This window comes from Mus musculus, chromosome 14 (assembly GCF_000001635.26).
Source record: "Mus musculus strain C57BL/6J chromosome 14, GRCm38.p6 C57BL/6J".
In the NCBI taxonomy this organism is placed as follows: domain Eukaryota; kingdom Metazoa; phylum Chordata; class Mammalia; order Rodentia; family Muridae; genus Mus; species Mus musculus.
The window spans coordinates 117941533-117967918 of record NC_000080.6 but is presented as its reverse complement, the minus strand read 5'-3'; the positions used below and the strand labels follow the sequence as shown (position 1 = coordinate 117967918).

At 44.7% G+C, this 26386-nt stretch overlaps 1 protein-coding gene and 1 non-coding gene across 3 annotated transcripts in view; one reads left to right on the top strand and one right to left on the bottom strand.

Moving 5' to 3' along the window:
* The window catches only part of Gpc6 (glypican 6), a 1054610-nt gene that overhangs the window by 11611 nt on the left and 1016613 nt on the right, over positions 1 to 26386 (bottom strand). For both annotated transcript variants that reach the window (NM_001079844.2, NM_011821.3), the window contains 2 exons: positions 16645 to 16781; positions 3045 to 3220 (listed from right to left, as the gene is read on the bottom strand). In NM_001079844.2, the coding sequence (NP_001073313.1) occupies positions 3045 to 3220; positions 16645 to 16781 (313 nt within the window). The remainder of the gene's footprint in view (positions 1 to 3044; positions 3221 to 16644; positions 16782 to 26386) is intronic.
* Positions 14072 to 14176, top strand: Mir6239 (microRNA 6239). Its single transcript, NR_105747.1, has one exon. It is a non-coding gene; the product is annotated as a microRNA 6239 (primary transcript).

Sequence of the window (26386 nt, the reverse complement as noted above, 5' to 3'; positions counted from 1 at the left end):
AATAGCTGTTTCATCAACACCTGCTTCCAGGACAGTTTCAAAGAAAGCTGCTGGCCTCAGTTGATGAAGCATCACAGACTTTTTCAGTCCAGAATTCAGTTAAGTCCCGAACTTTCTCAACATGCAGAGATTGGAGACAACAAATGATATAGGTAGCTTTCTTAAGACGGACACATATCCCAGTTTCTCAGCCCCCTCAAAGGAAAAAAAAAAAACCAAGATAGCAAGAAACTATTTTAGAGAACTATGTCCCATTCCCAAGAGTCGGGATGGATGGTTTTTGGCCATTCAGTGTATGGTGGATGTTTGTCGTGGTTTAAGGGTGGTGATGGTGGTGGTTACAAGTTGTTATGGCAATGGATAGGGCAGAAAGAAAATTAAGGAGCTTAGATTCAGGAATATTTTTATCTTTCCTTTTCTTTCCTCTATCTTTTTGTCCAGTGTTAGGGGGAAAAGAGGGTGGGCAATGAAGAGAAAAATGTGAGATATTGAAATAATGCAGATTATTGAATCTACTCTTAAAGTATAGAGCCACAACTGCCAAAAATCTTACATTGGTATAGACCTTTGCATAGTGATATATAATTAAGGTTATTTTTGGATACATCATACTATGTATTAACTCATTTTAATGTACTGTGCCTATGTAATTCTTAAAAATTCAATCTTAAGTTCTAGTAATTTTAAAAGCTGCTATTACAAACTTTTTAGAACAATTAAGAAGTACATGTATAGCCAAACTTATGATCATGTTAGACACTATCTAATTATTACAAAAATATGTTTCCTAGGTTGAACAGATAGTAAATAGCAGAAACAAGCAACATTTACCTATTCAAATATACTATATATAGACAGATGATCTTCAAAAACCTCAGAGACCTACCTACAGAATATGGCATTTAAAGATGTCTTATTGATAAAAGGCTTTTTTTTTTTGACAATGAGACAGGTCTGATCCTGGCAGCATATCAATTCCACTTCAAGGAAGATGATGAGCACTGAAGAACCTCCGTGTGGAGTTTGCTTCATATGTGGCAAGCTAGCCACTGGGAAAGACTACCCTTGTGTCAACTGCTGTCCAAACTGGTCAAATGAGACACAGGGAAGTCAACTGCCAAGCCTTGCCAAGACAAGGTAAGTAGTCCTTCACATTTCCTGCTCCACAAAAAGGTGTGTCAGATATTCTCAGCCAGAAGACTCAAGATGGATGTTCCAATGTTATAGAAGAATTTGGAGGGGCTGTCCAGGCAGCCATCTTTCCTTGTCATTTCCATAGTTTTGGAAACTGCTTGCTCTGCACTTTCTACATACTCTGGTAATGTTTATTCCTTCTCAGGTCTCTGATTGGGTTGAAGACTAGACAGTTAGATTCTCACAGGCTTGTATTGTTTAGGGTTTTAGATGTTTATAAGTCTAAGGAGACATTTTAGGTTATTAATGCAAGTTGTGATAGAAATTGATTTAGTTACAAAACTCTGAACTCATCAAGATAGGTCAGATAGTAGAATACTTTCTCCAAGCTTGCCAAATACATATGGTATGGAATGGACTTTGTGAACGTAAATCTTACCTGATAGTTTTCATAATTATTCTTATTGTACGTAATTTATAAATGTTAGAGAAAGAAATTTTTTATTGGACTAAAAGGGTAACATGTAGAGATGTTCTCTTGTGAAATGTAAGGAAGCCTCATATGACAATAAAAAAAGCGTATGGTCAATGAGCTGAGGCAGGATTAGAAGGTGGAACATCTGGCAGAGAGAGAAGATTCTGGGAGATCCTCAGGGGCAGGAGATTATTCCCAGATACAGAAGAAGATGGTCACCTGAAACTGAGGACCAGGTAACCAGCCATGTGGCATGACTCAAACGCGAATAAATGGGTGATTAAGTTATGAGCTGGTTGGAAAACAAGCAAAGCTTTTGGCTTAGGTATTTATTCGTGAAATATTAAGTCTCGTAGTGATTATTTCTGGGAGCAAAGTGGCCAGGTAGAAAAACACAAGGTTACAGATGGTTTTAACTAAAACCTTTGAGCCACCATAAATTCAAGAAATAATTATAATATTGTTTTGAGAGACAAGATGGGGATGGGGCTCATCCCAGCTTGTCGTGAATCTGTAGGAGGTTCTTTAGGTGGTCATGGGGGAAGTAGGACTTTGGGACAGATATAAATGCTGTCATAGAAAAGGCAAGCTAAAGACACTTTATCATAAATGTATCAACTTGTAGATGAAACTGTATTTTTGCTTTTGTATGGTTAACTAATTCACTTGGAGCTGGGATGATAACTCAGTCAGGATCTTGCTCTGCAAGTGTACGAATCTGAGTTAGATCCTCAACACTTATAAAAAAGCCAAGCATGGCTGTGTGTACCTGAAAGGTAAGCATTAGAGAAACACAGACAAGAATACCTCTGGAGCTCACAGGTCACCCAGCCTAGCTGAATTGCTGAGCTCCAGGGCTCTGTAAAAGATCCTGTCTCAAAAAATAAGAGTGAGTTAGTTCTGTGGGAGGGATCTTCCTTTCTCAGAGGTGAAGGAGAGAGTGAATGGGGGAAAGAGCTGTGTGTAGGATGGGGGTGGGCTGGGGGGGACTGGGAGGAGAGGGGAGTTGTGATTGGGATGTTAAATAGATAAATAAATAAATAAATAAATAAATGGAAAAATACGGTTGATAACACCTGGGAATGAATGACATTTAATATATTGTCTATACATGAAGCTAAATGGATATGAACTAACTCTCTCTGTTCTCTCTCTCTCTCTCTCTCGTCTCTCAGTCACTCTCTCTCTCTCTCTCATGAACACAAATACACACACACACACACACACACACACACACACACACACAGCCATTTATTATGAACAATTATGATTTCAGTCAGCATGTACATTGTGCCTCAGACCGGAAAAACTTTGTGATTAAGGAAGAATGACATGTAATCAAAGATATTCATTGCTCTTGGAGTAAAACTTAGAGCACACTCTTGCAGGATCCTTTGACTGTGGAGTTCACTGGTCTTTGTGAGAGCTTCCTTACTTGTGTCTTGGAAGTTGACGTCATTGCCATTGTACGCATTCTTCAGTTTGTTGGTCATCACACGGAGAGCCATGATCTGCTGTCTGATGAAAGTGTCTGGCCGCGTGATGTCCACCTCCACCTCAGGATTGTTGATTTGGTTGGTCAGCCCATCGTTCATGATCTCAGGCAGGTATCTGTAGGGCAGAGAGGAAGACATGGGTCAGGGTGGTGTTGTGGTGACCTCAGAACCAAACGCAGCCCTGCTATCTCAGATGGGAAGCCACATCACCTGGTGAATGAAAGCAGTAGTGAGTGCCTGAGGAAATGAGCCAAACATCAAACGAATGTGTTCTGAGACGGTGTGAAGATAGAAGGGCTTCACACTCATTTTTACAGTGCAATGAGTTCTCATGTAGGCTTATCTATAAATAGTAGTAACTGAATGGTAGAGTAGAATCATCACTTCTGCAGGCTAACTACCTTTCCTCTTCTTCATCCAGAGTTCTGAAGCTCTAGTCAAGACTGTGATAGGTTCCTAGTACAAAGATTTTTCTGGATATTAAAGAAAAGTCTTTGAGACGTTTAATGAGAAGTCATTGACAGCTTATGCCTTTTACACATCTATAATGGTTTTGGTTTTATATTTTGGCAGTGCTGGGATTTGAACCAGGGTCTTGTACATGATAGGCAAGTGTTCTACTGTTGAGCTGCACTCATATCACAGGCTTTTAATTTTGTAATATCATTTTGGGTCTAATTTTAGAGGTATATCAACATTTGATAAAAGAGACTAATATGTAGTTATAGTTAACTCTTCTTGTTTAATATTTCTTTTTTTTTCAGTCTTCCAATATCTTGTCTAATGTCACCCAGATGGTTTTATACAAAGGGAATAAAGAGCCCATGGACATGTTCAGAGGGCCTGTGAGTACTTAATGCTCTATCAACTCTATACTGATGTCAGGAAACTCCTCTCACAGTCCTTTTTCTTCTCCTACCTTTCTCTTTGAAGTATAGATGGTTACAGCGGCTCAAAGAAACTTTTATAGGTGCTCCAATCTTCTCTAGTGTACCCTACATGTGCTGTCTGGTTAACATTCCTAAAACATCACTCTCCCATCTTTCCTCCATGTAAACGCTTTAGAGGACAGTGGTTGATGTCAAAAGAACACTCTCTGTCAGGAGCTATGCTATAAAATCCCAGCTCACAGCCCATGTAACAGAGAGGTGTGCCGTTCTACCACTGCATGAAGTAGAAAGGCAAATCCAAGCGGTGGCAAGCAGATGTGGAGTCTAGTGAGTGACAAAACTGAGCTCCGTGAGATGCCCAAGCAAATCAACTGGACCCAGGAAGGGGTGTGGACACTGTAATTTATAGTCAGGTGTCACACACGGTTAACAGCCTGGGGTCTGCCAGTGGCATCTGAAGTATATATGTGTTAGTGTGTGTGTGTGTGTGTGTGTGTGTGTGTGAGTGGGTGTCATTATGTGTGTGTGTGTATGTATGTGTGTGTGAGTATGAGTATGTGTGTGTTTATGTGTGTGAGTGTGTATGTGATTGTGTGTGTGTGTGTGTGTGTGTGTGTGTGTGTGTGTGTGTGTGTGCAGTCTTGGGGATAGAACTTCAATGAACGTCAAGACAAAACTGATTTAAATAACAACACTTAAGTGCTGTCTACTGCAGATCTGATCACTAAACTTGCTGGTAGCAAGAAAGTCCCATCTATATTGGGAGAAACCACTGTTAACTGTGCTATGAGAGTGGGTGAGGAAGCCAGGCCCCTTTCCCCCAGCACAGTGCTCTGCAGGGCTTTGCTTGTTTTTGTTGATTTTATTTTTCTGGTCCATAAGATCTGAAATATATTTAAATAAGACCCTCATATTTTTCTAAAACAGTTTCAGCTTTCAGGAAATCTACCCACCCTTTTACGAGGCAGCTAGGCATGGTTTCCTGTTGTCGTGTTCTTTATTTAGGAATTTTCAAAATATACAGAAATGGAGCTATAATGAAGCTCTGTAGCTAATCTGGATGTCCTTCTCTGTGTCCTACCAAGGTGCCATCCATGTCTGTGTCCTCGTAAGAAACAAGTGGAACACCGGAGGGACAAGGACAATTAAATGGAAAGAGTATTTACAAGGCCACTGAGGAAACTGAGCAAGGTTGCACCAATAGAAGGAACCCCTAGACACAAAGGACCAGAATGTGACCAGAATGCAGCACAGTGCAAGCGACAGCCAGACACCAGAGGGCGCTATGCCTAACACATCCTGGCAGGGAGGGAGCTAGTCCTTATTGGCTGAATCTAACTGGGAGCCAACTGATGGAAAACTCAGTGTTCTTGAGGTGGCCCTCCAAGGCACAAGCCAGAGCCCAGGGTTGAAGCACAGAGCAGCTCTTAGGGGAACAGCAAAGGCTTTTTAAGTAGTATTTTGCTCTGTTGGGCCTTGCTCCATAGCCCAGGCTAGCCTCAAACTCGGAAAGATAATCTTTCCTCTGACCCCTGCTTACTGAGATCACAGGGATGTAGCACATGCCTAGCTTTGTGTGTGCTGTGACAAGTCCAGACTGTGGTTTGTGAGCCCTCAGGCTGGTGGCGCTGAGTCTGTGACTGTTTATCTATCCTCTTCCTGCTGTGGGTGGAGAGCTGAGAAAGCGCCTCTGTTTGCTCATCCTCACTCTCAAAATCATGAATGGCCCTCATGCTTGTAATCCTTTCTCTTTCTTAAAGTTACTTTTTAAATGCCAGGTACCAAAGACTACAGCTTTTGGAAGAAGGACCACACACAGCAGGAGTGTCCACACACAGTAGGAGCGTCTACACATAGTAAGAGTGTCCACACACAGTAAGAGTGTCCACACATAGTAGGAGCGTCCACACACGTAGGAGTGACACTCAGGGTGGTAGGTGGGACTCAAGTGCTATGCAGGACGTATTTGTACAGGAATTGGTTTACTTATTCAAGTCAGGGGTCTGCAGGATAAGCTGTGCATTTCCACCCACATTTCGAGCAAAACTCAAAGTTCATGGTAAACTCTTTCCTATGAAGTTATTTCTGCCCCCAAAATAACCCTAAGAGAGAACAATTAAATCCAAGTACCCATACATCTTTATTTTTGCAGTTAAAGCATAAACTCCTACCATTCTTTTTAATATGACTGGAATACAAGCAAAATCTTGCTGACCTCCAAGATTGCCCTCCCTCCTGGAGTTTGGTTGTAATGATGGCCCACCAGAATACGTAGCAAGCACAAGCCGTCAGCTGCTGACATGGTTTGAGGGGCTAAGGTGATGGCCGGGGCTCTTGGTGCTCTGTATTCTGGTCATTATTCCTGCAGCTGTGCCCAGGCTGAGTCAGAGGGGCTCCGTCTCTCTTGCACGCCATGTGCTCTGCTTAGCTAGCCAAGTCTCATTTATCAGCAGCTTGCTGCAATAGCTTGCTCGGGAATGCTGCCCCTGGGAGTCTGAATATCCAGCATCAATAAGAGCCTGCCAAGCAAGGCCAGCATCTCACTGTGCTTGGTGATGCTCAGCCACTTACAATCAAAACAAGGAGCCATGTACTTTCTCCTCTTGGAGTTTTCCAAGGGTGACTTCAGAAATTTAAACATAAAACAGTTGGAAAATAAAACAGCTATTTCTGCCACTGTAGACACAGATGCTGACGCAGTAGCTGCAGAAGACCACTGCGTAGCTGGACAGGGATGTGGAATAGGAGATGGAACAGGATGTGAAGAAATCTCAAATTCTGCAAGAACAGACCAATCATGGAACTCAGAAGGCCCTTCCTTTGTCTAGCTTTAGCACAAGTCATTTCAGTGACAGTGACTCACATCTCTGGGGACATAGGTAAGAGTGCTGTCACTGACAGCCCAGGTTGCCAGGCTGGGTGGACGTGCACTGGGAGCAGGGAGAACTTAGATTTGAGGACAGCTTGGAGTGCCAAATAGGGGTGTCATCCCTGCCAATTCTTCATGCTGTGGTGTGGCAAGTGGGTGGCACCCAGGGACAGCCAACCGTAGGCTCACTTTGTTTGGCTTCTGTTTGCAGGAGCATGGCCAGGAGCTGAACTTGGACAGTTGCACAGAATTATTTTTCTTCACATCTAATTTCATGTTGTTAATGTAGGGTTTCTTGATTGCCACCAAGCATAGCTTAGGAGGGTGGAAGAGTCTCCCAGGAGACTTCTCCCAGGAGAAGTTAGGGAGAACGGAAGCTGAACACAGGGTAGGGGCTATACACTATGTGCTAGGAAACTCACTGCTACAGTTGACGGCTTTTGTAACCTAAGAAACAGTAACATATTTCTTATAGACGGTTCCCAGTGGCTAACCACTGTGCCTGCCGTCCACTCCTCATGGTTGAGTTGGGGTTTTCAGAAAGACCTGGGTGCTCTATTGATGTTCTTGTTAGGAGGAGAGTCATGCCAGCCGATGGGCACGCTCTATTGCTTACCAGCACACTTATGTTAGTTCTCATGTGAGGAAAGGAAGGGACACTGACTGACCTTTGAGTTTGGGGTTTATTAGCTACTAAGAGTCTAAGCAGAGAGGGGCCAGGAAGAGAACCAAGGGGTAGCTAGGAATCACCATGGGAGCTGTGTCAGGTACTGAACTATGTCCAAGAAAACCAAGTACAAGAAGAGAAGGTTGCCCTTGGCTCTCTGTTGGAGAGATTTCTATCCATGCCCATCCGTTGTTTTGGGTCTGAGGTGAGGAGGAGGCAGAAGACCCTGAAGTGTACGCCTGGCACAGGGAAGGTGCTTTCCTCATGATAGCCAGCATGCAAGAGCTAAAAGAAAGTGACTAGGGACAGAGTGTTTCCATTAAGGATGTGTCTCCGGTGTCCCCTTTCCTCTAATTATGCTCTACCCGACCCTACTCCACCATCTTTCAATGATACCATCAGACCATCAATGCATCAGTTGACTGCCCCACTGAGTCGGTTAGAGGCCTCCTGATACAATCAGTTCTGCGAACTTTGCTGTTAAGCATTGCATGGGGAATGAGCTTTGAACAGTAAGACTTTTGAGTAGGAGCATGGATTAATCTTGAAACAAACAATGAGGCTGAGTCAGAATTGGGGTGCTCAAGTGCTGGCCTGGGTTTCAAGTGCCTGCTACTCCTGACTGATGCTACCCTGGTCACAGTTGGAAGAGGGTGATAAAGCTGATTTCGCTCACTTCTTACCACAAATGAGCTCGGCGGGATGCACATCTCCATAGAAATTTCTAGTGTAAGCTACACACGCCTTCATTTTCAAAGTGCGTTCAAAAGCCTTCACGAGGTAAGAAGATATGTTCTGTATACAGACCCAGAATTTATGTGCAGTTCCAAATTTTGAACGTCTCCAATTTTTTCCCCTCCTGCAATCCATTTGTTAGCAAACCATCATCAAATCTGAAATATGGCCAATTACAGTCCTCATTTCTCCCACTTAGTGCCACACTAATGCATTTTTCTACAGAAATCCTAATGCATTTGATTGCAGGATGTAGGTCCAGACCCCACTGGGAACATTACATAATATGCAGTATGTTCACTGTGGTAATTTTCTCAAATCAGAAAAAAAATCTGAATTCTAAAAAGACATATGGTCTCAAGGGTTTCCACAGAAGGGATTGCAAGCCTGTGATATCTGTGGCCTCCTTTTGCAGCTTATTTTAATACACATCTAAACTTTATACATCTCGGGATGGCTAGTATTTAAAACAACAAACAAAAAATGACAAGTCTCGGTGAGGTCGCAGAGAACCGGCACCCTGAATGCTGGCTTTGCGCCGATAACATGGTTCAGCCTGTGCAATGACTGAACCTCACAATGGCGGTTCCTCACAATCTACACACGGCTGCTCTCTCATCCAGCGGCTCCGCCTCAGATTTATGTACGAGAGAACTAAAAGCAAAGGCTTATGCAGATATTTATACCTCTGTTTGAGGCGCAGCACCGTTCCAAACATAGCAAATGTTACAATCATGCAAGTACCTATTTATCGGTAGACTAATGGATACAAAGGAAAGGAAAGGCTGGCTCACAACGGAAGTACTCTGGAGGACAGAAACTCCCACCCGTGGTGTAGCAATGATAAACCTCAAGGACTGTAGGCTAAGTGACAGGCAGGGGCACTACACGATTTCACGCCTATGAGCTACCTACGACAGCTTGCTCTCCCATTGGCCCACCAGGGAACGCCCCTGACCCTCCTCCAGTGCAGCGGCAGAACTTCTACTGTGCCACATTTGAAGGCTGCCAGTTTTCTTCTCAGAAGATTTCTCACCACCCCAATGTGTTCCTCTGGCTGGGTACAGATGGAGTATTTTACAGTTCTTTAAAGTACGGCTAGATGTTTCGGGGGCATCCTTCGCTTTCAGACTAAAGCAGTATCATTCTGGCAGGCCTGCTGACGCACTCTCTTCACAGATCTCCCATCCCCAGACATCATCCATCTGCTCAGATTTACCCAGTCACGGCTCACAGCGGCTGGCAAGGCTGACTGACCTGTTTTCTGGATTGTTCCATTTCCCCTACTTCTTACAAGTTACTATGCCTACCCATTGGTCTTGGGAAGGACTTCCTTGGGGGATATAGTGGTTCTGGGAGGATCTGATGTTTTGAAACACCATGGTGGCTCTCTGTAAGAACTATCTGCAATGGGTCAAATCAATCTATATTCCTTAGCCAGGTCCTTAGTTACCTCCTCCCAGAGGTGTTTTGTGTTTGTGTAGTGCTGGATGTCCTGGAACTACTTCTGCACACCAGGATGGTCTCAACTTCACAGAAATACCTTCGACTTCTGAGTGTTGCTATTAACGGTGCGCTCCACCAAGAGCAGGCACCCAGAAGGCATTTTCAGGAAAGGACATATGGACAGCAATGCATTAACCCATAGGGAGCAGAAATGATCTTTGCTAGTTCTATAGTTCTATGGGGTGAGGGAAGGGTCTGGCAATGATGGACAAAAGGGCTCTACCTAACCCCAGATGACCAACATCCTATCAGACAACCAGCGTGGGGGTGGAACATGAGTTTCACACTGTATCCTTTATCTGCGGCTTGCCCTGCCCTTCTTTGTGGATAGTGGGTCCTGAGAAAGAGACATCAATCCTAGAGGAAGTTACAGGTCACGCTGTTTACTGCAGCTGTGTCCTAAGAAAGCAGAATTCTGCTGTCCGAGAGCGGTAAGTCAAGAGCCCGAGTGAACCGTAATAGTGAGCTTGTTTCTCCTACGTTTTGTGGCTGGGCAGAGCTCTGTCACGTTCATCCTAACCGTAGACGAGTTTTATTTCCCTCTAAGCCTGTGCTTTGCTGCCTCCCACCTCATCAGTCTTCCCAGCTCCCGCACAGACAGCCCATTCTGGACACAGGTTGCCCAGACGTGCTTCTCAGGTGTGACTGATGGCCGCACATGTCCTCCTAGGCTCTCCAGCTTCACCCTGGGACCTTTAGGAGGCCCAGATTTGTAGCCTGCTCCATGAGTCTTTGATTCCCCCCCCCTTTGGCTTTCTAGATTATAATCGATTTCCCCTGTAAGTTACCAGCTTCCCCTTAGTTCCTATTTGTCTGAGTTGAGTCAGAATGCTCCGCTGTCTTCCCCCAGCCACCCCTAGAAGTTGCTTAGGTCAGTGAAAACTGGGAGACGTAGGAGTTCTACCTGTCACTCACTTCCTGCTGGTCACTGAAGGTGAGCCCTAGATTCCTCTTGCAGGCCACAGACACTGACAGAGATGTTAAGGAAAGGTCTGTGTTTGCTCTTTGGATCAGTAGTGTGAGCCTCTGAGCATGGACTGCTGGGAGCTGGACTTTCAGTGTGTTTTTAGTCCAGTTCTTTATGAATTTGGAGGGTGGGACTTTCAGAAATAATGAGTTGAGGTGGGTGCTGAGAACCAAACTTTGGTTCTCTGCGAGAGCAACATGTGCTCTTAACCCCTGAACCCTCTTACCAGACCAACTGTCCAGTATTTTAAAGGACTCCTCGCTCTGGCAATCCTCACTCGGAACTACAGATGTGTGGATCCAACATCAGCAGTAGCTATGTGGCCTGGGAGCTTGTTAGAAGCACCAAACCTCACTCAGGCCTTGTTTATAGCTCCATTTCTGTGGCCGTGATAAAAAAAAAATACCCTGACATACAGAAACTGAGGGGAGTAAGGGTATGTTCAGCTTACAGACCCGGGTTATTATCATCAAGGGAAGTCAGGGCAGAACTCAGTAGCAAGGCACACCACATCCACAGCCACGAGCCCAAGAAAATAGATGTGTGCATTCTTGCTTGTTTTATTGCTACTCATCCATCAGTATTCTCCTCTCTTATATGGTTCTAGAACTCTTGCCCAGGGAATTACCCTGCCCACAGTGGATTGGGTCTTCCTATATCAATTAGCAATCAAGACAATCTCTCACCAACAAGCCTATGAGTCAACATGATCTAGAAAATCCCTTATTGAGACTCTCTTCCCATATAACTTGAGGCAGTGTCAAATGAACAATAAACACTATCCAGCACATGGACCATCTCAAACTCACGGCTTTGCTCAGCTCTGGCTCTCTAACAAAAATGCCACGAACTGGATGGCTTAGGTAGGAGAAACTGCATGAGCAACTTGAGTTTCTCAAAGCTCTGGGGGAATGGGGCATCCAAGGCAAAGGTGTTGGCAGACATTCTCCAGTGATGTCACTTTCTGGTCTGCAGATGGCTAAGTTCTTGCTCTATCCTCATTTGAGGCAGGGTTGGAGAAGGGAGTGCGATATCATGTTCTCTCTCTCTCTCTCTCTCTCTCTCTCTCTCTCTCTCTCTCTTTCTCTCTCTCTCTGTCTCTCTCTCTTTCTCTCTCTCTCCTTCCCTTCCTCTCTGTCCCTCCCCTCTCCTGTTACAAAGGTATGAATCACACTGTATTTTAAGACCAAGTTATCTTTCAAAGGCCCCTACCTATAAATACCAACACATTGGGAATATTGGGGTAGATGGGTGGGCGATCTTAATATGACTTTTGAGGTGGAACAAACCCTCAATTTACAACACAATCAAGCAGAATCTACCTTTATGCAAGATTTCCAAAAGTTAAGCCAACACACTACCAAAGCCTGAGTTGCACCATTCTAGGGTTAATGAACAATTTCTGTAGACAAATATCACCCATCTCAGTGTCTTGGGAGGTCAACAGAGGCAGAAAGTTTCTTGTGGTTACATAGCCTTTCCATCAGAATAGAGACCCAAATGCCAGTAGGGCAGTGGGTTAACACCTACAACTTGTCAATGGGAAGGGTCTCCTCTATCCCACTTCCTGCTACAGGGGAAAGCATTAGTGCAGTGGGGAGGACTGCAGGGAGAGGCAATGGCTTAGCACAGCCACTGCATACATGTTCTTGACCATGGTCTCAACACCACAAACCATGTGACGGCTCCTACAGGATGTACACATCACACCACCATCACTCAACAGGTGTCATGAAGTTAATAGCTCCTCAGAAAAACAAGACAATCACTGTCATAAAAGGACATGCCCAATTTAGAGTCATTTTGACTCCAGAAACATTAAAATCAGAAACAGGCACATTTCTGGGTCAAAGAAGTATGATGAGGGGCTTGAGAGAAAATGGAAGTTGGAAGAGAAAGATGTGTCTGAAGGAGTCTAATAGGTAAAACACAGAGAGGAAGAAGCAGGTGGCTTCTCAGAGACTGGTGTTCTGTTTTTGCTGTACAAACGCCATGACACCCTATCAATCCTAATGGGCGCTGGTGTTCTGTGTCCATTAACGTGTGCTGAGAAATATATTTCTTATTAATAAACTTTCACATGGTTGACAAGAATAACCTTTCTTCATCTTTGTTTTGCAACTGATCCTAAACACACACACACACACACACACACACATACATAGTCTGCCATCTTCAAATTCATACATTGAAAGTGGGGGAAGAGTTTTTGTATTATATATGGATTCTTAATTATCATGTGTTTAATCAACATTTAAAACTGTACAAACATATAGGGCCTCACTCGACATTTGGATGCCTGTGTACTTGTGCAATGCTCAAATCAGGTTAAGTGTACCTAACTCCTTAAACAGCTATTGTTTCTTTGTGGTAAAATTATTCAAAATGCTTTCTTACAGCTTTGTCGGAAGAAACACATAGTGTGTTATGGTTGTGTATAGCCATCTTAGAGTACATAGTCCACCAGAGCTCATTTCTGTTCCCTACTTATAGCACCCACCGATGAACCTTTATCACCAAATGTGTTCTCTAAGTTTCAAAATCTTTCTGTAGAATTTGCTTAAGTAAAAACAAAACAAACAAACAAACAAACCTCTCCCAAAACCACTACTACCAAAAATCACCTTTTTCTCTCCACGTGATTCTAGATCTATCGATATTTGGAAAAGAAGATAGGTTCAGCTACATTTAATAGAACAAGTCTGGATTTGTTTTCTATTTACAAAGTCAGCAAATAGAAGGTTGCAACAGTAATACAATACTAATTACTACAAATTTAATGCACTACAAATACTAATACAACACTACAAATACTAGTACTATACTACAGTCACTACAGTAGAAGAATTCAATGGGAACGTAATTGAGTCAATAGTATTTGACACCCTCATCTTTTAAAATAACACACAGATTGCATAATAAAACAATAGTTGTATAGGGCTAAGTACAAGAATAGTCCTAGAGGCTGCCTTAAACTTGATTATTTTTCTTCACTGCATAAGATCTTATAGGTGTTCCTACTTGTCTCAGGATGAAATTCAAGTGTGGCGCTCCTGAGTCACAGTATCAAGTATGGATGGGGATGCTCCCAGGGTGTCTGTAGAGCCACAGCACCAAGTATGATGGTGCTGCTCCCAGACCCAGGTCCTCTCTCACGTGACTGCAAGTTTTCACGTATTGGCCTCAATGTCATCTCATATCACCTCCCAGTATAAGCTGTGAGTCATCCTCAAATGGAGTCACATAACCAAGTGTGGGGTCTGAAAACTCTGGCAACAGTAAACGGTTCCTGAATGCACAATGAGCAGATTGGTGTAAAGTCAAACAGGAGATAAAGCGGTGATGTTTCTGGCCCTGGGTGTTAGCGTTGGATCACTCAGTGTTGTGGGTGCTAGCGTTGGATCACTCGGTGCTGTGGCTTCCATGGTTCCGAACAGGTAACATGGACACCTGGCACTGCATGTGCACTGCATGTACATTGCGTGTGCACTGCATGTGATGTCCCAGGCCACGCAATGACAAAGGATGCTACGTGACCCTCCTCCACTTAGTCTAAACTAGGCAGTGACGTGACTCTCAGTGTTTTTACTGCACACAAGACATTTCACTCGTACAGAAATCTAATTATAGGTTACTTAGAAGAAACAGAAACTTTGGAGCAGGTGAGGTGAGATGGCTTGGGAATTAAGAACACAGGCTGCTGTCCCAGAGGATCTGGGTTCAATTCCCAGCACACATTGGCCTCCCATGGTCCCAGGGCCTCCAACGCCCTCTTTGGTCTCTGCAGACATGAGTCTCACAGGTACAGGAAGGCAGATAATCCCAAACAGCAAAGTAAATAAAAACATTTTTTTAAATTAAAAAAAAAGAGATTGTAAATATTTTTCTCTAGTTCTTTCTTAGAATATATGTATCAGATTCATTTATCTTTAGATTGTGTTATATTAGAATTCTGTATTTTGGAAACTGCTATTTTTGCTGCTGACTTGAATTGCACATCAAAAAAAAAAAAATCATTACACGAGATTTGGCTTGGAATTACATCAGAATTTTCCAAAATTTCTCAAATGGTCCTAAACACATTTCTGGCATTTTATGCTACCTGTTTATATGAAACAGGATTAAATTTCATTTGTTTCTTTGCTTGAGCTGAGGAGCATTTAGGGGTGTTTGTTGGTCTGTTTGTCTGCCTGTTTAAGGGGCACAGGAATGCTGGGCTGGGAAGGGAGAATTCTTTCTTGTTGATTGGGTGCCAGGCTCTGGGATCCAGGTTCCTCATATGGGTGCTTTAACCTCACGAGGATGAACTAACCCACCCTGACCTCCTTGTAGCTCTTCCTTTGAAGTCTTTTATGTTTCTTCTATTCATTCCTTGGCACAGTTTAGTCCCTTCTCCTGCCCACAAGCATAAACACTCTCTACATTCCCTTTTGTAGGTAATCACATGGTGTGCAAACATCCAACAACCTGTGTGACTGTTCATGGGAACGAGGCTCGCAGCACAGCCTTCATTTCAGCCAGGGCTGAAGGTAAACCCAGTTTGCTGTGGAACCGCCCGGTGGGGCACCTGCAGCAGGGCTGCCTCTATGGTTACCTGCTCAGCCTGGCAGTATCTTTCTGTAGTGTTTTTGGGAGCTGATGCATTGGAGGTGTTAATTCACAGCTGAATTTTTCTGTCCATGGGTGGCATGGTGCTCTCTGCACCAATCTCCCTCTTTCCTCTCAACCTTAGCTTTGAACCCTGACCTGTGGGGCAACTCGAATTGGTTGTGGATCTTTCTGCAGCAGTCCTGGTTTTGCCTGCTAGGCTCTTCCTCGTAAGATAGGCAACTGCTATCCCCCAAACAGATGGTATAAAGTGCAAGGAAGCAATGTGAGCTCCCGAGGTGTTCGTGCGTGCTCTCTGCCTACCTCTGGCAGACTTCTTCTGAATTGCGTCTCGCACAGTTCCTTCCTCACTTGGACCGCAGCTGGTTCATTTCTTTAAAACTGCCCAGTAAGACCCTCCCAAATAGAAGCCTTCCCTAGCTTCTCCACCTGCTGGTCGGTCCCCAAAGATTCCTTGAATCCAATTAGCCAGCTGCCTTACCCACCTGCAGCCCCACTCATGGAGGCCTGGCAGACTCCTCTCCTCATGTCCTGCCCAGTTTGCCAACTCCCAACCACTCTCTCCATCCAACTTCTCCACCCTAGGCAAGCTTGGGCCAAACCCCGTCTGAGATGAGCAACAGATCCAGAAATGTCTTACCGAATGGCCACACACAGCACAGGTCAGTAGAGTAGAAAGATAAGAACATTGCCACAAGGGGGACCCAAAGGGACTTTGGAGCCATGGAACCGTCTGGGTCCCTTAGTTACTGTTTCCTCTCCATTTTCTTTCACCTTCCCATTGAACGCTCTGAGTTTCTTTTTTCTCCGAAGGTGAAAATATTACAGTTGAATTTTCATTTCCTGTTTAACTTGTGATTAAAAAAAAAGAGCCCTACAGATTTAACTAAGGATAAAAATAGCTATGCTCTCTTCAAGTCATTAAGTGAACATAACGGGCTCTTTGTGATCTCGGGCTATCTGGAAGCTGGCATCTGTCACCACCCCCTGTCCTCTTCCAGAGGCGAGGCAGTCGGAACAAGGATTCGGTGCTTAATGGAATCTTGAGAGTAAGTGCTCCCACGTGCTCATCAAACCTGCCACTCTCAGCAGCTGTCACCAAGTGGCTCCATAGCCCTCCGCCCACCACTGCTTTTTGCATAAACAGGTCTGCGGTGGTGCCAGGAGGAGAGTCTTGCAGGGTTGAGCGTGCTGTGCCCCATCAGCGCTGAGCATCCCCGAGGGTGCTGCCCCCCACCCCCGCATGCCCCTGGCCTCCCTGAGCGTGCCGCCCCATCCGCTCACCCAAGCACCTCACCTGGCTTTGCTGTGTCCGTTCCAGCACTCCTCCTCGTTGGAGGTTCCTGCTGTCACACGTTCGTCCTTGCAGATGGTGTAGGGCAATGCTGACCAGACCTTTTTAGAGAGCTTCAGCTTCTCTTTTATGTCTGTGACCTGATCAAGAAACCAAGAAAGAGGGTGAGGAGTCTCGTTGGGTTTTGCTTGCCTCTCTATGTAAGGATGCGACAAACTGAAGGTGAGAGACCGTGACCCCTAACCACAAACTTGGAATGAATCCATGCTATAGGACCAGCAGTCCAGAAAGCTGTCTGCCTCCACTTCCCTCTTGCTCCTCCCAGAGAACACTTAGGCTACTGGCTCCCTGGTTTCCCTCTTCTCTGTCCTGTCCTCTGAATTAAAACCCAAGGAAGTGTCCCACCTGCTTCTGGGCCACTCTACTGCAGAGTACCTGTTGCAAACACCCTAAATACAAGCTTTAGGTCATGTTCCCTGGATGCCGGATGGATGCCCCAAAACAAAGCAGACAAAGCACATTTCCCAGTGACTAGATGTGTCTGCAAAAGGCAGTACTGTTGCGAGCTCTGCTGCCGAGGAGGGAGGGAGGGACGGTCAAACCATGCCAGGAAGCTTTGTAAGGTGGAGTGGGTTGAGACCCAGAGACTATGCGGGCACATACCTGAGACCTAGGCACCTCCTCTGTCCTGCCCCCTGCCCCCAGCTCCCTGCCCGACTCCTGGCCTGGAACATGTGCCACACTCCCCACATTAGGAACCATGACCTGTGGTCACATAGGTCCATAACAGAGTTCTCCACGCTGAGGTATCTAGAGGCCCTGACGGAGTAGCCAATAAGCTTTCCCTTCCCAGGCATTCCTCCCTGCAAAAGGTATTTACTCTCAGGTCCACCCTGAGAAGTGCGTACATATCTATCTTCTACCATGAATGGTCAACAAACAGTCTAGCACCATGGAATGTCTCTCATCAAGATCTGCTGTGGGGAGACATGAAGAAGACATTTGACTATTAAGTTACAGCTTAATTCTCCCGTAGAAGGCCTCTCTGCATTCCCAGCTACAACTGCCACCAAGCTAAAGACAATCAACCCTGCATTGGGCTGCATTGGGTCCTTGAAAGTTAGCATTTTTGAAGTCCTGACCCAAAGCATCCTAGAATGAGTCATGATTTTGAGGTGAGATCCTGACAGAGGTGAGGAAGTAAAAGTGAGTCAATTTAAATAGCCTCTTCGTCAGGAGGGCTGGGTGGAAGGCGTGGACACAGAGAGGGAGAGTGAAGGCGAGGCATGGGAAGAGATGCCCACTGAAGAGGCCAGAAGCCACAGAAGGAATGGATGAGCACATTGTGGGATGTCACACTGCTTGCTTCCCTGGCTCCCAGTTAGACTCAGACTCAGTGCTGCGTGCATCCGAGTCCATATGTGACATAAGGACCTCCTCACAATTAGCCAGCAGCCTCCTTTGTCCCATCTCATCCCTATGCTTGCTGAAGTAGGGATAGGGTTGGAAACCACCTGATCCTCAGGGGTCAAAAATGATGGAGTGACTATTCATCCTGGTTTTCAATATAGGGGCCTCAGGATGCTAAAGTTATAGGAAAGCCCCCTGATAAAGCCCAGGATGAGTTAGTGATATGTCTTCACAGCTGTGCTTGATAAATGTTCACCAAAATATTAGTTTTAATTATTCCATTCTGTTATGATTTTCTAGACAATGTTTCAAACACTCTACATACCTGGGGGTCATAGTAAGGGCTGCTGTGATGCACGGGGCTGTCCCTGGCTGTGTGAAGATGGGGTGTGGGGCTTCCCTGATTTGCTCACTGTGCCACATTTTACAATCAGGGCATGTTCTCCCTGGCATTTTGGTAGCTGAACGCTTTCATTGTGCAATTCAAGGAGATAACAGCAAAGGAGCAGCGAGAAATGTAAATGGTGTTTTAACATTCTGCACTACCACCGGGCGATTCACCTGCAGCCTGCAAAGTCGAGGCACACATCTGAACAAATGGGTGCTGTTAGCCACGGGGAGAGGACACGCCCGTGATGGGAAAGGCCACACCTGGGGTTTTAAAGGATGCAGGGAATGACAGGGGTTTATTCCCAATCTCAGGAAAGTTTTTCAGTTCTCACGTTGTGTAGAAAGACTTATCTAATCCCACATGCTGTTTTGATCTCTGAATAACACACGTCACTGCTCTGCAAGAGCTCCGAGTTGTCTGTTTTGTTTTCCTGGAGCTTAGGAGCGTGCGGCTGTGAGGCAAGCTTTATGTAACCAGTTCTCCAGAATACAGGCATGATGGATGGTCACACCAACCCGGCTCATTCCATGACACAAACTCGATGCCGACAGAGGCCTGTGGTCATTACAGCAGGCTCTTTCTTTGCATCCCAGATGAGCATCTTCACAACACTCGTAAGGACCCAAGGCCCAGCTTTACAGGACAAATGCTGTCGTGACAGTCTGAATGCTTTTGCCTATTTTCATTGACATTCTCAAGAATCAGCTTGTCATTCCGTAGGAACTCGATGCAAATATACACAAATGGGGTTCACAGAGAAAACCCAAGCCATCTTTTGATACTTATCTGGAGTTGTTTTTGACACTTTGAGCTCCTGCCTTTCTAGTGCTGTGTCTCTTAGTTTAGGGCTCATGAATACGTCCATGGAAAGCCGACCCCACGGGAAGACAATGGAGCCATTCCCCCATCTGCTCTAATGGAACTCAGGAACTCACAGCATGGAGAGCAAGGCCAGAAGGCAGAATAATGGGGAAAGCCAGAGACATGTCAAGTCAAGGGATAGACAGGAAGAACATTCAGCCTCATGAATCTCACTGAGGAAATAAGCTCACCCGAACGTTTAACTCGAATCTCATGAAATTTCTGATTTAACTTCCAATTTATAGCAGGCACTGGGGTAGAAGAAGAAGAATCTGAACAGGAGCATAAATAAATGATCAGACACATCTGGTGAATGAGACATTACCCGAGACAACTGGCCTCAACTCCTCAAAAGAGCATGAGTAAATAAATAAATCAATAAAGGCAGGAAGACTGTTGTAGATGAAAAGAAACTCCACGAAACATCCCAACCAAATGTCACATGGAAGACCTAGCCTCCGTCTTAGATCTGGAGGCAGGTATCCAGCTGTAAGAGAGTGTTGAGATAATGGGGCAATTTTGAATATAGGAGAGATACAAGTTGAGAATACTGAATTACTGCTAATTTTCTTAAGTGTACTAATGATTGTGAGGCTGCAAGGGGGATCTCGTTTAAGAGACTCACGCTGAGATATTTGGGGATAAAATGTCCTTATGACTTTTATTTATTTGAAAAGAGCAAACAAAGGCAAGCTCTCAGTCATGATCGAATCCATTAGAGGAGGACGCTAGTGTCGGTTTTCTTTGTAGCCATCTCAGAAGTGTTCGAAAAAGTAAAAGCTCTGAAACACTGGGAGGAAGTAAAGTCTTCTTGTCAGGAGTGCAGCTGTTAGGAACCTACCTAGAAGTCACCGGCTCAGTATGTGATAAGAGCGCTCATGCCACTAAGATTCTCAAACCAAGCTGCACAACTTCATCCTGCTAAACTATTGATGCCACACCCTGGGCACGGCAGGGACACAGAGGCCTTGAGCATCTGAAGCTAACTTGTCATGTATTTATTAAGTGGTAGAGATGAGACATAGTTTTGCATGTAGACACTGGAATAGTTGTTCTTAACTACCTTGCTCACAGGAGTCACTGCTGACAGTCCTGGCCTCCAAGCCTCTGGCACTGGTGCCGAGACTCCTGTGTATATTTCTGTGGATGTGTGAGACCCCGACTTAAAGCGTGAAAGGTAAAGCCCCTGGACGTTCTCCAAGCTTGTTTTCCCTGATTTCTAAAAATACAGCCAGAAAGAAGCTCTTTGTTCTTTATAGCCAGCAAAAAGCCTTTTGTTTCTATACCTTGCAACCAGAGATGTGATAATTGTAATTTTACCAAGGACACCTGGCAGAGAAGAGCTGTAGCCCAACTCCTCCCAACTCCTCCCAATTCCTCAGCTAGCTGTTAAAAGTCCCCTAATGTTACCGCTCGGGGTCAAACTCCCCTGCCCTGCGTGGCGGAAGGAGTTCGTCCTCAACTAGCTGATTATAAAGCCTCTTGCAGTTTGCATCAGGTGTGGTTTTCTCTCGAGTCACTGGGGTTCCGGCCAGCTCATCGTGGGACTTGAGTGGAGGCCCAGCTTCGGGGGTCTTACATATGCAGGAGTGATATTACAGTGTATCATTAGATACCGGATAATATAGTGTACCACTAGATACTGGACATTACAGTGTATCATTACTTGATATTACATGGTATCATTAGATACTGGATATTACAGTGTACCATTAGAGACCAGATATTACAGTGTACCATAAGATACTGGGTATTACAGTGTACCATTAGAGACTGGATAGTGGAAGGCATCTTGCTTTACGTAAGATGGGCCAGCGCAGTGTGATATGGAATCACCCTACTCAGAAAAGCGTGCAATTTAAAACTTACCAATTCAAAGCATAATCATCTATAGGTAACTGATGTCATAGAAAGTGAGCTCTTGGATAAAAGGAACTATATTTATCCTCTTAGGCTTAAATGTTTATTCTCTGGCTATAGGTGTTTTGTCTGCATGTATTTCTGTGCATCACATGCATGCTTCCTGCCCATAGAGGTCAGAAGAAAACATAAGATCCCGTAGGACTGGAGTTTCAGAATGTTGTGAGTCACCATGCGGGTGCTGGGAATTGAGCCTGGGCACCCCCAGAAGAGCAGCCAGTGCTCTTAACTGCTGAGCCATCTCCCCAACCCTCTTCTCAATAGCTTAATTTTTAAATTTGACAGCCAGTTGTATATATTTGTGGGATGCCATGTGATATTTCAATATAGGCTTGCATCGTCTCCTGCTCAAATCAGGGTCAGCTTATCTCTGCAAACATCTGTCATTTCTGTGTGGTGACTGCAGACACACTTGCTTCCTCAAGCTCGCTCTCCTGCAATGCAGGAAGCGAAAACAATAAGAATTTTTTGTAACTTCTCACCCTCAGAAGTTTTTGCTTTGTAAGGACATACAGCATATGATACGTGAGTTCAGTAGAGGTATTATATAACTTAGGCATAAACAATGGCAAGTATCCAAAATGTCTATGATCCTAATGGAAGTACAAGACATAAATAAATAAATAAACTGCCAGCTTATAACTCAGGAGCTTACATAACTTGCTTGAAATCAGTGACTTGGCAAGAAAAAAAAATCAGTAACATTTAGTGACTTCAGCTTAATGAGAGAGGAAGTAGAAGACAAATTTTTCCAGTATGTTGGTGGAGTAAGGAAAAGGACAGAGAGAGGGAGAGAGAGAGAGAGAGGGAGGGAGAGGGGAGAGGGGAGAGGGGAGAGGGGAGAGGGGAGAGGGGAGAGGGGAGAGGGGAGAGGGGAGAGGGGAGAGGGGAGAGGGGAGAGGGGAGAGGGGAGAGGGGAGAGGGGAGAGGAGAGGAGAGGAGAGGAGAGGAGAGAGAGAGAGAGAGAGAGAGAGAGAGAGAAGCTTTTGTTGTTAGCATCCCCTCATCAAGCACTTTCACCTCTGTATAGGTCAGGGCTCATGCCAGGGTGAGGGTATGAAGATGGCTCGTGTATCATGGCTGTCTGTGGATGCTGCGCTGTGGCTCTGTTTGGTGGGTGTGAGTAGATCCGCCATAGACACAGTCCCGGGGAAGTGGAAGGCTGTGAGAGTCTAGATACCAATTTGTCTGGCAGCCTTTCTGGGGAATACTCTATTCCCTGCATACAAGTTAGGCTTTGCTGATATTTCCTCCTTGTGACTGTTGAATTCCACCATGGGAACAATTAGGGAGCAGGGTAATTAGTAATTCTATCCAGAGGGCTTAAAACTAAAAACACAACACGGCCTCTCGGTTTTCATCCCTCTTGATGATGATTTTTCCCATGCAGAATGGCCGCTTGCAGCCTCTGCTCTGGCCTTCAGCGGTGCTCGCTAAAGAGCCGCCGGATATTCATGGCTCCCAGGGAACATCGGCTCCAGGAACCGACACTCAGCAAACAGCACTTAGTGTGCGTCGGGTGCTTAATAAATATTTGTTGAGTGAACACAAACATGAGCAGCATTGCCAATTATCTGCTAAGGGGAGTAAGATTTTTCGAAAAAGCCATCGATTATCTGTCGGCTGCTGCCATCCGGACTTTTCTTCGGAGAGTCGGAAAGATGTGGGCCAATTCACTCAGGTCTTATAACAGAGCAGGGAGGGATCACAAATGATCCTTCAACCGTCTAAGCAGGATTACAATGAGAAGTCACTGTAGATGTCACTGATGGTGTGACTTATGTATGGTTTGGGAGGAGGGCTTCAGGAATTTTAATGGTGATCCTGGCTTGTGATAAATCATGAGAATTTAAGTGGACATAGAGCCACTTCCATCTTTAGCGTCCTGCACAGCACTCCCTGTAGCTTCCTTTGGGCTTTGTAAGAGAGATATCTGCCGTGTTCTCATTGGGTTGCTTTTCAGCTTTGTAATCACCGTTGTCTCTGGGAGGATCACTTGACGGGGCACATGTGTCTTTGTTCTTCTCCAAGAGATTTGCTCATGGCTGCCCTTCTATTCACCAAGACTCCTAAGTCCGTTTACCTGGAACCCCTTCCTTTCCCTGGTTCTGTCCCGGGCAGTCGCAGTGAGAGGAATACCTGTTGTCCTACATCGATCACCCCTGGCCTGGGATCTATTCTCCTAGCTACCTGTTGTGAGCCACTGGCCTCATGCCCCGTTTACTTACAACTTAAGAAGGATTTCAGTGTGCTTACTTCATCTGTATAAAAACATAATGTAATCAGATGTAAATAATATATACCATATCTTTAGAAAAAAATAGATGATTAATATTTAAAGGGCTATACACTAAATAATATATAATGAGGGGAAAACAATGTAAATATTTTATAGGCTGAAGGTCATTTGTTAGCTTTGGAAAACAGTCTGTTTAAAGAAACAAAAGCAGTCTGGCCAGTCTCCACTTGGGGAAATTAAGGGGAATTCCGTGCATTTAAGCCATCTACACAGCTTAGGGATTTACTAAGCTAGTTTTGGAGCAGCAACCTGGTCTGGGTTTCCTTTCGGAAAAGAGTCAGCTTGTCTTTCAGTCCTAACTGCGAAGCCTGCTTCAGGAACCACACCGTGTTTGCCCTTTGGTGATGGAACGAGTTCTGTGAGGCTCTGTCTGTTTGCAGCTCCTCCCATCCACTTGGAAACATGTGGAATCTAGAGTGTTGCCATTCCCTAAATTGCAGAGAGAGATTAAATATCTATGAGTAAGGTAATCCGAGGTAGAAAGTAGGATTGAGTCCCAATGCTCGGTGAGGAAGCATGCTTAGCCTTATTTATGCTGTTCAAGTTCCTGTCTTCTGGTCATGACTCTCAACATGTTACTCATAGCTCATCATTTTCAACTTTAAAGTTCTTCTTTAGACTTGGCATTGCTTTTCGGAGTCTCAGAGTGCCTCTGTCTGTCCTATAATGTTTAAGTTTTATAACAAACACTCTGTAGAGAAATTGTCTGTACCCTGTTTCCTTTCAGGAAACTTGCAAATAAGTCTTGGGGGTGACAGTAGGGACTCTATTGAATCCAGCCTGTCAGTGAACCTAAGGCAGATTTTGCCCACATAACACACCCAGCATTCTATTGTGTCCTCAAGTCACAATGTAAACTTAAAAACAGCCCCACATTCTGGGCTTCGCCACGCGCTCCCAGGGAACCCGGTAACAGTGTCTGGTCTATTGCCGTGTGACATATTTTCTCTCCTGTGGTATGGCACTTGTAGCATTGCTCCCTAAGGAGACACACAGTCGTGCATTTTGTAGGAAAAAATAGGAAGGATAAAAACCCAGGAGGAGGCGAGTGGAGCTTTGATGTTCTAAAAGACAATGCTTGGTTCTGTTGCGTTTCTCAGGGGATCGGGAATTGGATGAAAAGTTTAAAGAGTGAATTATCCCTTCTGGCTTCTGGCTTGGAGTTTCTCAGCTGAATGATCACTCTCTACAAAGGGCATGACCCCAAGAAGACAGATAGGATCTTCATCAGGCAAAACAATGGTCCTCAAAGTGAATTCAACATTGGAAACCCCAGAGATACCTTCCTGTGCCATTCAGGTATTATTATTATTATTTTTTTGATTAAAAAGAAAAGACAGCAAATGATCACATTTTATGTTTGTACCTAATGTTCTAATTATGCCTTGTTGCCTGTGATCTCATGTTCCAGGCAATAATGTAAAAAGAGTGCCATATGTCCTTGAGAAAACACACAATTGGACCTTGAGCTAATACCAATTAACTTCAACAGTCGAGAGAAAAGGGACATCATTTAGTCCCCAGAAATTCACACAAAATCAAAGGGCCGCTTTGCCTAGTAGCCTCTTAATTACGACATCATTTGCTTTTGACGAGTGAAAATTATGAACCACTTCAAGGAGTGATTTTCTTATTGAATTGTCAAATTTTAAAGAAGAGCTCCTATGCGCCAAAGGTTCTAGAAGATTCACAATTTAAGACTTGTCTAGACTCCTTTTAAATCCTTACTGTGACACACACTGGTGTCTGGCTGGACCTCTTCTCTCCTCTCATTTTCTCTGAGCATTGTTATGGGTATCCTGGCCATAGACAGGGGCGAGTCCCTCTTCTTCTGCCTGACACTTACACTCGAGGCCCCATGGCTCTTGCTTTTCCTGCACATTCATGCTCCATGGTTGGTTTTTTTCTCTCCCAGGTGCACTCCCTTCTGATCTGTGTCTCATCCCTGCTCTGAGTGGCCTTTTTTTCTCTTCCTCTTTGCTCTGGACAACAGGTCTGTTCTTTGCTAGCTCTGGCCTTGCTCATTTTGTTGACATGATTTTGGCTGAGTAGACACAGACATCTCCAAGGAGCTGCCATGATCTGTGAATGGTGACAAGAGCGGATTGTAAATTAGGTTATTAGAGATGCGGTCTTCATCATGTCGGACAGTGTGATCTCAGGTGCAGTCTCACACAAAGAGAATGAATTCAATATTTTATCAGTTTTCTGAGGCACATGAATCAGGTTAGTATTTAAACCTGAGCTCTGCTCCCTCTGACATGGCTGTAATCATGGAATGGCAATCTGGGGAGGTTCTCCGTGGTTCAAAGAATGGGTTTCTCCATGTCCTACTGCAGTCAACGGGGTCATAGCTGTGGAGTGGCACTTTGAATAAGATCAATCTAGGGATTAATTAGGAAACTAATGATTTTGTCAATGTAGAAAAAGCTTGAAAGTTTTGAGCATCTAGTTTTGCTGAAAAATTTTCTTTGCCTACTAGTTCTTCCCCCGTGCAGCTCCTTCAGAGAGACTTTGGAGACATTCAGGAGATTGAAACAGAGGCCCAATTTCTACTTCTGCATGTGACAGACATAAAAATGATTCTGCTAAGCACACAACCTCCAGAAGTTACTTTTAAAATATTGAAATTTCATCTTCAGGAAATGAAACCCAGGATATCACATGCGTGTCTGCTAATTAAAAAGGAAGGGAGGTTGCGGGGAGATGGCTCAGCTGGCAAGCGCTTGCCTCCAAAGCAAGGCGGCCTGGGTTTGCCTCCCAGAATCCAAATGAGAATCCTAGCAGGTACAGTGGCACCCTTAACACGTCAGTGCCAGGGAGGTGGAGACAGGCAGACCCAGGTGTGTGCTGCTCAGTACATC